Consider the following 11,272-nt stretch of genomic DNA (forward strand, 5'->3'; position numbering starts at 1 on the left):
GATGTTGGATGTCAGAGAAGATGGATGTCAGAAAGGATGGATGTCACAGATGTTGAATGTCAAAGAGAATGGATGTCAGAGAGGATGGATGTCAGAGAGGATGGATGTCAGAGAAGATGGATGTCACAAAGGATGAATGACACAGAGGATGGATATCAGAAAGGATGGATGTCAGAGAGGATGGATGTCAGAAAGGACGGATGTCACAGAGGATGGATGTCACAGAGGATGGATGTCAGTAAGGATGGATTTCACAGAGGATGATGTCAGAAAGGATGGATGTCAGAAAGGATGGATGTCAGAGAGGATGGATGTCACAGAGGATGGACGTCACAGAGGATGGACATCAGAAAGGATGGATGTCAGAGATGTTGGATGTCAGAAAGGATGATGTCATGAAGGATGGATGTCAGAGAGGATGGATGTCAGAAAGGATGGATGTCAAAGATGTTGGATGTCAGAGAGGATAATTTTTCAGAAAGGATGGATGTAAAAGATGTGTGATGTCAGAGATGTTGGATGTCAGAGATGTTGGATGTCAGAAAGGATGGATGTCAGAAAGGATGGATGTCACAGAGGATGGACGTCACAGAGGATGGACATCAGAAAGGATGGATGTCAGAGAGGATGGATGTCAGAGATGTTGGATGTCAGAGATGTTGAATGTCAAAGACAATGGATGTCAGAGAGGATGGATGTCAGAGAGGATGGATGTCAGAGATGTTGGATGTCAGAGAAGATGGATGTCACAAAGGATGAATGACACAGAGAATGGGTGTCAGAGAGGATGGATGTCAGAAAGGATGGATGTCACAGAGGATGGATGTCAGTAAGGATGGATGTCAGAAAGGATGGATGTCAGAAAGGATGGATGTCAGAAAGGATGGATGTCAGAGAGGATGGATGTCAGAAAGGATGGATGTCACAGAGGATGGACGTCACAGAGGATGGACATCAGAAAGGATGGATGTCATAGAGGATGGATGTCAGAGATGTTGGATGTCAGAAAGGATGATGTCAGAAAGGATGGATGTCAGAGAGGATGGATGTCACAGAGGATGGATGTCAAAGATGTTGGATGTCAGAGAGGATGGATGTCAGAGATGTTGAATGTCAGAAAGGATGGATGTCACAGAGGATGGATGTCAGAAAGGATGGATGTCACAGAGGATGGACGTCACAGAGGATGGACATCAGAAAGGATGGATGTCATAGAGGATGGATGTCAGAGATGTTGGATGTCAGAAAGGATGATGTCAGAAAGGATGGATGTCAGAGAGGATGGATGTCACAGAGGATGGATGTCAAAGATGTTGGATGTCAGAGAGGATGGATGTCAGAGATGTTGAATGTCAAAGAGAATGGATGTCAGAGAAGATGGATGTCATATAGGATGAATTTCACAGAGGATGGATATCAGAAAGGATGGATGTCAGAGAGGATGGATGTCAGAAAGGACGGATGTCACAGAGGATGGATGTCAGAAAGGATGGATGTCAGAAAGGATGGATGTCAGAAAGGATGGATGTCAGAGAGGATGGATGTCAGAAAGGATGGATGTCAAAGATGTTGGATGTCAGAGATGTTGGATGTCAAAGATGTTGGATGTCAGAGATGTTGGATGTCAGAGATGTTGGATATCAGAGATGTTGGATGGATATCAGAGATGTTGGATGTTAAACCAGTGAGCTCACTCTGCTTTATTGCAGTTTCTCCACTCTTAGGTCTGGGCTCTGCTCCACACTGATGGGGGGGGGGGGTACATGACGGAAGAGTCAACTTCTGACGCATCGACACATTAAAGGTGTTTTTGTGTCACTGAGAAGAATGGTGAAGATTCAGGTTTTAATAGAGCACATTTCTGCTGACCTCCACAGCCCCCCCATGGGGCCGGGCCCCAAAACCCCCCTCCCCACATTGGTGGCCCTGGCTGGGCCCAGTGTGGGTGCACCCTCAGGTAAAGATTCAGTCTTTAGAACTGATGATAGCCCTGATCTGACACTGATCAGACCTCTAACAGGGTAAAATGATGAAAAATGATTATGAATGTTATTAGAAGAATCAAGCAGGATTAAAACGACCCCCTCCTGATCTCAATCGTCCTCTGTGTTTCTCCATCTCTAGACGGAGCTTACGCTCAGGTATTTACATGTGAAGTGTCTAATTCTCTAGAGGAGCAGTCCTGGTCTCAGAGGCTTGGAATCCGGGACTGTATCAGTCTCTTAGTCCTCTCCAGGCCTCCTGGTATCAGTAAAGTCCCTCTGAGCTGAACCGTCCCTCGTGGTTTCGCTCTGCTTATCTCCATTTCTGCAGCCAGCAGGTCAAAAGGTCAAAGTTATAGGGGAATAAAGTTTCTGTCACAGTCTGATGAGAGACACCGGTCCCAGGGTGAAGAAGGTGGCCCCTAACAGCTGGATCCTCCTCAAGACACAGAAAATAAACACGGTATTAAAACCATGATGAGAGATCAACAGGGAGTCTGTTACTTAGAGATCTGGGATTCATTGCTGCTGATGTTACCATGGTAACTGCTCAAAGACATGCACACTTACGCTAGAGAAACGATTATGATCATACAAAACCATCTAAGAACTAAAGCATAGCCCCAAAGACCTTCAGATACCGTATCTGGTTGGTTTAAAGACCTCTGCAGAGGAAACAGCTGATTTTCAGATACCGCCTTTCTCTTCTACTGACGATGGCTGATCCAGGTTGAAAATGACAGAAGAAGAAGGAAGGCAGGGTTCTGACCTGACCTAGGTTCCAGGTGAGTCTTCCTACCTTTGTGTTCAGATATTTACTCCACAGCAAAGTCTGCGTACAGCTCGGGAGGCGGTAAGATGAATAAATCGCTCTGGTCGAAGTCGAGCGGCTCTGGGGGGTTTGAGTCAGCGACAGGTCTGAGGAAGGAGAAGGACAGGGGAAGCTTGATGTAAGCACACTCATCCAGGCTGAACATCATCAGTGAACACAGCAATAACAGTGTGATGGACGTCGTGAGGCTCTAACAACTATCTCTCTGTAGATGTGGAGAAGTCTTAACGTCCAGGAAAGACTTTCTGTTCCGTGTGCCATTACCGTCTACAGCCAACAGCCCAGACTACCAGACAGGAAGTGCAGCCATGTTAGTCAGACAAACCCAGTGACCTGAGCTCAACCATGAATATGATGCTGCTGAAGAATGTTTTAAAGAAACAGTGGCCTTTCTCTGCCTGACTACCCCACGCTCTCTTTTCATGCTAGACTAGCCCTCTAAAGCTAAAAAGGAAGAAAAACATGTCCGTCTGCAGGTTACACAACATGTTTGACATTTTTAGTCCTGTGTGTCTGTGGACCCACTCACACGGCAGCCACTTCCTCCTTTACAGGGCCCACGACGGGAAGGACGGGAGCCGGAGCTGATGGGACGGAGAGACAATGATTAAAATTTCACTTAAAATTATAAAGAGACATCAAGGATTCATATTTAAGTTGATTTGACTAAATTATACCAAATATTTCCCTAAATCTTCCCTTCAGAAACAACGTTAGAATCTGATTTAGAAATGTTTTTAATAATTGACTCACCTGGTTCAGGTTCAATGCTGCTGAAGGAGAGGGAAAGACAGGAATTAGAGCTTATGTGTGTGTTGTTGTGTGTGTTGTTGTGTGTGTTGTTGTGTATTATGGTGTTGTCGTGTGTATGTGAAGCAGGTGTGAGCTGTGCTCCTACCTTCCAGCCGTCTCTGCAGCTTTTGGAGCTGAATGGAAAAATGTCGCTAACTTCTGAAGTGCCTCATGTCTCGCTCTGACAGAGAGAAAACCAGATGATTGTTCACACGCTGCTGTGTGTTAATGTGTGTATGTATATGAAAAAAACACATGTATTAACCTCTGGAGGGATATTCATTGACACATACATACATTTCTACATGTGGTAGTACACATGTAACAATGGAGAAAAGCATATGCATAAGCATGTAATATCATACATACTAATACTTTTAACCATTTCAAGCTGTGTAAAAACCTGTGTAAGAACTGTGTAACAACCTGTGTAATAACTGTGTAATAACTGTGTAATAACCTGCATAACAACCTGTGTAAAAACCTGTGTAATAACTGTGTAATAACTTGTTATAACTGTGTAGTAACTGTCTAATAACTGTGTTATAACTGTGTAATAACTGTGTAATAACTGTGTAATAACCGTGTAGTAACTGTGTAATAACTGTGTTATAACTGTGTAATAACTGTGTAATAACTGTCTAATAACTGTGTTATAACTGCTTTTTAACTGTGTAATAACTGTGTTATAACTGTGTAATAACTGTGTTATAACTGTGTAATAACTGTGTTATAACTGTGTAATAACTGTGTAATAACTGTCTAATAACTGTTATAACCGTGTAGTAACTGTGTAATAACTGTGTAATAACTGTGTTATAACTGCTTTTTAACTGTGTAATAACTGTGTTATAACTATGTTATAACTGTGTAATAACTGTGTTATAACCGTGTAGTAACTGTGTAATAACTGTGTTATAACTGTGTAATAACTTGATTATTAGTGCAGTGTTAGACTCACTGGTGGTGTGTGCCTTCATGACTGAGGTCGCTGGTGCTGTGCTGATGGTTCACATTCAGGTCTTTGTTTCCTTGACAACATAAGAAGGGTAGATAAACATGACACCATTTTAGCGTTCCTTCTTTCTTCTAAAATAACTGACTTTCCTCATCGTAAACATTGTTCCTAGCTCTTCTGTTTGTCTTAATGATTGCTGGCTGTGACCCTCATGCCTCCTGTCACTGGTTTTCTATTTTTTACAGGATGTTAATCCTGATTAACAGGATTAATCAGATTAAATTGTGTGACAGTCGTCTGTGACAGGATGATGTGATTGGTCCGTCTGCTGCTGAGGCGTGAGAGGAAGATGGTTCTAGATCAAATACACTAGCATAGTATGCTAGATGTATTAGCTCTGCATCAGCTTTCACTATGGCTGTCAAGATTAATCGAGTTCATCACAATTAATTAATGTCCACAGTTAGTGCAAGAAGGATATGAGTAGTGCATGATTATGGGCGTGGCTTATATGACTCCACGCCAGCATGCTGTGTTAGGCCCCGCCTCTGTGTCTGTTTCTGATCTGGAGTTTGTTAAGACAGAGTTTAAAGACCTCAGGCTTCAGTCTGTCCCTCTGTCTACAGTATCACCAGTGTTACCAGTATGAAGTATGTGAGCTCTTACCCATGTCTGGCATGGAGAGCGTCCTGGAGTGACCTCTGCAGACCAGAAGAAAAGATCCGCGTGAAAACAGGAAGTGTCAGAGGTTAGCATCTCTGCTGCTGATGTTTTCAAGGTTAGCTTTAAATGCTAAACATGGATAATGACTCATTATCGTTCATGCTAACGTTGACTCACGGTGAAGAGAGAGGATCTGTGGTGTTGGGAGGAGGAGTCAGAGGCTCTTCATCATCTCCAGTCCACTCCTCGCTGTCATCAGTGACTAAACACACAAACATTCATCAAACCAGAGCTCCACCACGTCAGAGCGAACTTTAACCCTGAAAATGATCAGCCAGCTACTCACAGATCTCCTCTGTCTGGTAGTGGTTGGAACCTCTGAGAGAAGAAGGGAAATGAAACGGTTAATCATCGTTTCACCTGAAAATGTTCATAAAAAATGAACTTGAAGGAGCACTCACCTGCTTCCTGCTCTGGTCGCCTCAGGCTCCATCACGTTGTTGTTGTTGTTGTTGGTTTTGCGGTTGATTGCAGCCTTCTTCCCCAGCGCCAACATCTCCTGAATATCCAGCTCCACATGATCCACAGCAACGTACCCGTCTGCAACACAAACACACATGAAGCCCACATTCCTGCTCCATACAGATCTAACTCTGCTCGTCTGTGTGGAGAGAGGAGGCGTGAAAACTGCTGCTGCATCCCAACACAGCTGCTGGAAAGTTTCCCTATTCACTGGTAGAAGACCAATTTCTAGATATGAAACAGAGGAAGGATGTCTCTTCCTACTTCAGTGATGCATCATGTCACTCTTTAGTACAGCATTCACGCATAAGTCTGATTCTCACAGCAGTAGTCAAACACCTTCAATCACAACATCAGCTAACAAAGACGTTTTTGGTAGTGGGAATCATTGTTGGATTTCTCGTCTCTCCCCTCCCCCCCCGAAAAACAAACTCCAAAATGACCGTACTCCAGACAAGTGGAGGAGCTTAGCAGCAGAACGCACAGCAGGCAGAGAAAACATGATGTGCAGGGAAATAATATTTGTTTTACTTATTTATTTATTCATGCATTGTTGACTCAATGTCGATATAATAGTTGGGTAACTGGACATGTTGGGCATTCTAAATATAAACAGTAAAATGGCTTTGGTCGACTGTCACTCACAGTTGTTGCTGCTGTCTCTGGCCAGCCATTTCCCTTTGGGACAGTTGGTAGTTCTGATGATGCTGATGACGTCCCCGCTCTTCACCGGCAGGTCGTTCTTGCGCCCTTTATTCGTCACGGTGACTTTGGCCTCGTACATGGCATCCTCCTGTCCTGTGATCTGAGGCAAAGTAGAAAAGTGTAAAAGAATGAGCATTATTTAGGAAAGTCTAAATATGAATTCATCTGAGCAGACAGGAGAGCTGTCCTCAGGAACATTTTTATCAGCTTAGTCTATAAAGGAGGAGGCTGGGGTGGAGGAGGTGAAGCTTTAGTCTATAAAGGAGGAGGCTGGGGTGGAGGAGGTGACGCTTTAGTCTATAAAGGAGGAGGCTGGGGTGGAGGAGGTGAAGCTTTGGTCTATAAAGGAGGAGGCTGGGGTGGAGGAGGTGGAGCTTTAGTCTATAAAGGAGGAGGCTGCGGTGGAGGAGGTGAAGCTTTGGTCTATAAAGGAGGAGGCTGGGGTGGAGGAGGTGGAGCTTTAGTCTATAAAGGAGGAGGCTGGGGTGGAGGAGGTGAAGCTTTGGTCTGTAAAGGAGGAGGCTTTAGTCTATAAAGGAGGAGGCTGGGGTGGAGGAGGTGAAGCTTTGGTCTGTAAAGGAGAAGGCTGGGGTGGAGGAGGTGGAGCTTTAGTCTATAAAGGAGAAGGCTGGGGTGGAGGAGGTGGAGCTTTAGTCTATAAAGGAGGAGGCTGGGGTGGAGGAGGTGGAGCTTTAGTCTATAAAGGAGGAGGCTGGGGTGGAGGAGGTGGAGCTTTAGTCTGTAAAGGAGGAGGCTGGGGTGGAGGAGGTGAAGCTTTAGTCTGTAAAGGAGGAGGCTGGGGTGGAGGAGGTGGAGCTTTAGTCTATAAAGGAGAAGGCTGGGGTGGAGGAGGTGGAGCTTTAGTCTATAAAGGAGGAGGCTGGGGTGGAGGAGGTGGAGCTTTAGTCTATAAAGGAGGAGGCTGGGGTGGAGGAGGTGGAGCTTTAGTCTGTAAAGGAGGAGGCTGGGGTGGAGGAGGTGAAGCTTTAGTCTGTAAAGGAGGAGGCTGGGGTGGAGGAGGTGGAGCTTTAGTCTATAAAGGAGGAGGCTGGGGTGGAGGAGGTGAAGCTTTAGTCTATAAAGGAGGAGGCTGGGGTGGAGGAGGTGAAGCTTTAGTCTATAAAGGAGGAGGCTGGGGTGGAGGAGGTGAAGCTTTAGTCTATAAAGGAGGAGGCTGGGGTGGAGGAGGTGAAGCTTTGGTCTGTAAAGGAGGCCTGGGTGGAGGAGGTGGAGCTTTAGTCTATAAAGGAGGAGGCTGGGGTGGAGGAGGTGAAGCTTTGGTCTATAAAGGAGGAGGCCGGGGTGGAGGAGGTGAAGCTTTGGTCTGTAAAGGAGGAGGCCTGGGTGGAGGAGGTGGAGCTTTAGTCTATAAAGGAGGAGGCTGGGGTGGAGGAGGTGAAGCTTTGGTCTATAAAGGAGGAGGCCGGGGTGGAGGAGGTGGAGCTTTAGTCTATAAAGGAGAAGGCCGGGGTGGAGGAGGTGCAGCTTTAGTCTATAAAGGAGGAGGCTGGGGTGGAGGAGGTGACGCTTTAGTCTATAAAGGAGGAGGCTGCGGTGGAGGAGGTGAAGCTTTGGTCTATAAAGGAGGAGGCTGGGGTGGAGGAGGTGGAGCTTTGGTCTATAAAGGAGGAGGCTGGGGTGGAGGAGGTGAAGCTTTGGTCTGTAAAGGAGGAGGCTGGGGTGGAGGAGGTGACGCTTTAGTCTATAAAGGAGGAGGCTGGGGTGGAGGAGGTGAAGCTTTGGTCTGTAAAGGAGAAGGCTGGGGTGGAGGAGGTGGAGCTTTAGTCTATAAAGGAGAAGGCTGGGGTGGAGGAGGTGGAGCTTTAGTCTATAAAGGAGGAGGCTGGGGTGGAGGAGGTGGAGCTTTAGTCTATAAAGGAGGAGGCTGGGGTGGAGGAGGTGGAGCTTTAGTCTGTAAAGGAGGAGGCTGGGGTGGAGGAGGTGAAGCTTTAGTCTGTAAAGGAGGAGGCTGGGGTGGAGGAGGTGGAGCTTTAGTCTATAAAGGAGAAGGCTGGGGTGGAGGAGGTGGAGCTTTAGTCTATAAAGGAGGAGGCTGGGGTGGAGGAGGTGGAGCTTTAGTCTATAAAGGAGGAGGCTGGGGTGGAGGAGGTGGAGCTTTAGTCTGTAAAGGAGGAGGCTGGGGTGGAGGAGGTGAAGCTTTAGTCTGTAAAGGAGGAGGCTGGGGTGGAGGAGGTGGAGCTTTAGTCTATAAAGGAGGAGGCTGGGGTGGAGGAGGTGAAGCTTTAGTCTATAAAGGAGGAGGCTGGGGTGGAGGAGGTGAAGCTTTAGTCTATAAAGGAGGAGGCTGGGGTGGAGGAGGTGGAGCTTTAGTCTATAAAGCAGGAGGCTGGGGTGGAGGAGGTGAAGCTTTGGTCTATAAAGGAGGAGGCTGGGGTGGAGGAGGTGGAGCTTTAGTCTATAAAGCAGGAGGCTGGGGTGGAGGAGGTGAAGCTTTGGTCTATAAATGAGGAGGCTGGGCTGGAGGAGGTGAAGCTTTGGTCTATAAAGGAGGAGGCTGGGGTGGAGGAGGTGGAGCTTTAGTCTATAAAGCAGGAGGCTTGGGTGGAGGAGGTGAAGCTTTGGTCTATAAATGAGGAGGCTGGGCTGGAGGAGGTGAAGCTTTAGTCTATAAAGGAGAAGGCCGGGGTGGAGGAGGTGCAGCTTTAGTCTATAAAGGAGGAGGCTGGGGTGGAGGAGGTGAAGCTTTAGTCTATAAAGGAGGAGGCTGGGGTGGAGGAGGTGGTCTATAAAGGAGGAGGCTGGGGTGGAGGAGGTGCAGCTTTAGTCTGTAAAGGAGGAGGCTGGGGTGGAGGAGGTGAAGCTTTAGTCTGTAAAGGAGGAGGCTGGGGTGGAGGAGGTGAAGCTTTAGTCTGTAAAGGAGGAGGCTGGGGTGGAGGAGGTGAAGCTTTAGTCTGTAAAGGAGGAGGCTGGGGTGGAGGAGGTGAAGCTTTAGTCTATAAAGGAGGAGGCTGGGGTGGAGGAGGTGGAGCTTTAGTCTGTAAAGGAGGAGGCTGGGGTGGAGGAGGTGAAGCTTTAGTCTGTAAAGGAGGAGGCTGGGGTGGAGGAGGTGGAGCTTTAGTCTATAAAGGAGGAGGCTGGGGTGGAGGAGGTGAAGCTTTAGTCTATAAAGGAGGAGGCTGGGGTGGAGGAGGTGAAGCTTTAGTCTATAAAGGAGGAGGCTGGGGTGGAGGAGGTGAAGCTTTAGTCTATAAAGGAGGAGGCTGGGGTGGAGGAGGTGAAGCTTTGGTCTGTAAAGGAGGAGGCCTGGGTGGAGGAGGTGGAGCTTTAGTCTATAAAGGAGGAGGCTGGGGTGGAGGAGGTGAAGCTTTGGTCTATAAAGGAGGAGGCTGGGGTGGAGGAGGTGAAGCTTTGGTCTGTAAAGGAGGAGGCCTGGGTGGAGGAGGTGGAGCTTTAGTCTATAAAGGAGGAGGCTGGGGTGGAGGAGGTGAAGCTTTGGTCTATAAAGGAGGAGGCCGGGGTGGAGGAGGTGGAGCTTTAGTCTATAAAGGAGAAGGCCGGGGTGGAGGAGGTGCAGCTTTAGTCTATAAAGGAGGAGGCTGGGGTGGAGGAGGTGAAGCTTTGGTCTATAAAGGAGGAGGCTGGGGTGGAGGAGGTGAAGCTTTGGTCTATAAAGGAGGAGGCTGGGGTGGAGGAGGTGCAGCTTTAGTCTGTAAAGGAGGAGGCTGGGGTGGAGGAGGTGAAGCTTTAGTCTGTAAAGGAGGAGGCTGGGGTGGAGGAGGTGAAGCTTTAGTCTGTAAAGGAGGAGGCTGGGGTGGAGGAGGTGAAGCTTTAGTCTGTAAAGGAGGAGGCTGGGGTGGAGGAGGTGAAGCTTTAGTCTGTAAAGGAGGAGGCTGGGGTGAGATCAGCTGATCTCATCTGGGCATTCGACCTCTCTGTCCTGCATAAATGCTAAACTTAATAAATTTTTTCCAACTGTAATGAAATAACACAAATATCAGCGAAAGGTCAAAACATTTCCAAATGTGTCTGATGTGATGAAGCAGTAATAGAAATACAGAGTGGATGAGGAGCTGAAAGAGAAAGTGTTTGATAAGACTGAGCTGTCTGTGAGTTTTTAAAGGTAAATGAGACATTCAGGAGCACTGATGGACTTATTTTATATCACTGTGGCTGCAGGGAGCTGCAGTACTAACCTTCAGGATAAACTAACTCTGAGTAAAGATAATCTGACCCTGCTGGATCCTGGATAAAGTCTCCTTCCTGCTGATACCTCTCTGCAGCTACAGTCATAAATCAAAGCCTCTTCTCAGACTTGTGTGTCAGAAATCTCCCCAACAATGAAGCCGTGTTTACTCAGATTCCTGAGAGCAGCGGCATGTCGTTCAGCTCCAGGAATGAATCCAGACTGGTTTGAATGCCAGGACGTAGACCCCACCCTCGCTCTGTTCTGTCAAAATAACATCACTCACTTTGAATTTCTTCTTCATCTCGCTCTCCTTTTTCTCCCTCTCCTTCTGCTCCTTTTTCTCCCTCTCCTGTTTCTCTTTCTGCTCTTTCTTCTCCTTCTCCAGACGCTGCTTCTCCTTCTTCTTCAGCTCCTTCTCGTCCGGCCCGTCTGCTGCTACTGCTGCTGCTTTCTTATCGTTCCTGCAGAGATAACAGTGGAGGAATTCACTGGTTTGACTGTGACGCTCTGGGAGTGAAGCAGATCAGACTCTGGAGGGGAGACCAGAAGGAAGGGGGGCCATAAATGAGTCCTTACTTGCCAAACCGGCCCGTCTTGCCTTTCTCTTCATTCTATAAACAACAGAGAACAGATAAAGCTGGATCCTCCTTAATCACAGCAATCTAGAGCTG

General features: G+C 47.3%; 1 protein-coding gene across 2 annotated transcripts; it reads right to left on the reverse strand.

The window, feature by feature from the left end:
• Positions 1-1,600: 1,600 nt before the first annotated feature.
• LOC121512719 (FYN-binding protein 1) lies at positions 1,601-10,934 on the reverse strand. 2 transcript variants are annotated; one of them, XM_041792123.1, is made up of 12 exons: positions 10,885-10,934; positions 6,395-6,554; positions 5,689-5,827; positions 5,574-5,605; positions 5,405-5,489; positions 5,231-5,265; positions 4,568-4,637; positions 3,713-3,787; positions 3,568-3,584; positions 3,344-3,398; positions 2,782-2,900; positions 1,601-2,418 (listed from the first exon to the last, which is right to left on the reverse strand). In XM_041792123.1, exons 1-11 carry the CDS (start codon positions 10,900-10,902, stop codon positions 2,798-2,800), a joined length of 789 nt encoding a protein of 262 aa, XP_041648057.1. In that variant the 5' UTR covers positions 10,903-10,934; the 3' UTR covers positions 1,601-2,418; positions 2,782-2,797. The 2 variants fall into 2 exon arrangements, with proteins under 2 accessions (XP_041648057.1, XP_041648056.1); XM_041792122.1 differs by having other exon boundaries at positions 1,601-2,421.
• Positions 10,935-11,272: the final 338 nt, after the last annotated feature.

Source organism: Cheilinus undulatus, linkage group 7 (genome assembly GCF_018320785.1).
Source record: "Cheilinus undulatus linkage group 7, ASM1832078v1, whole genome shotgun sequence".
Lineage (NCBI taxonomy): Eukaryota > Metazoa > Chordata > Actinopteri > Labriformes > Labridae > Cheilinus > Cheilinus undulatus.

What these genes read in the sequence shown, in the direction of transcription:
- LOC121512719 (XM_041792123.1), bottom strand. An exon ending in CAGAGACAGCAGCAACAACT is followed by an intron (nt 5,828 to 6,394) that starts GTGAGTGACAGT and finishes TTTGTGTTGCAG; the next exon opens with ACGGGTACGTTGCTGTGGAT. An exon ending in GCGACCAGAGCAGGAAGCAG is followed by an intron (nt 5,606 to 5,688) that starts GTGAGTGCTCCT and finishes TTCTTCTCTCAG; the next exon opens with AGGTTCCAACCACTACCAGA.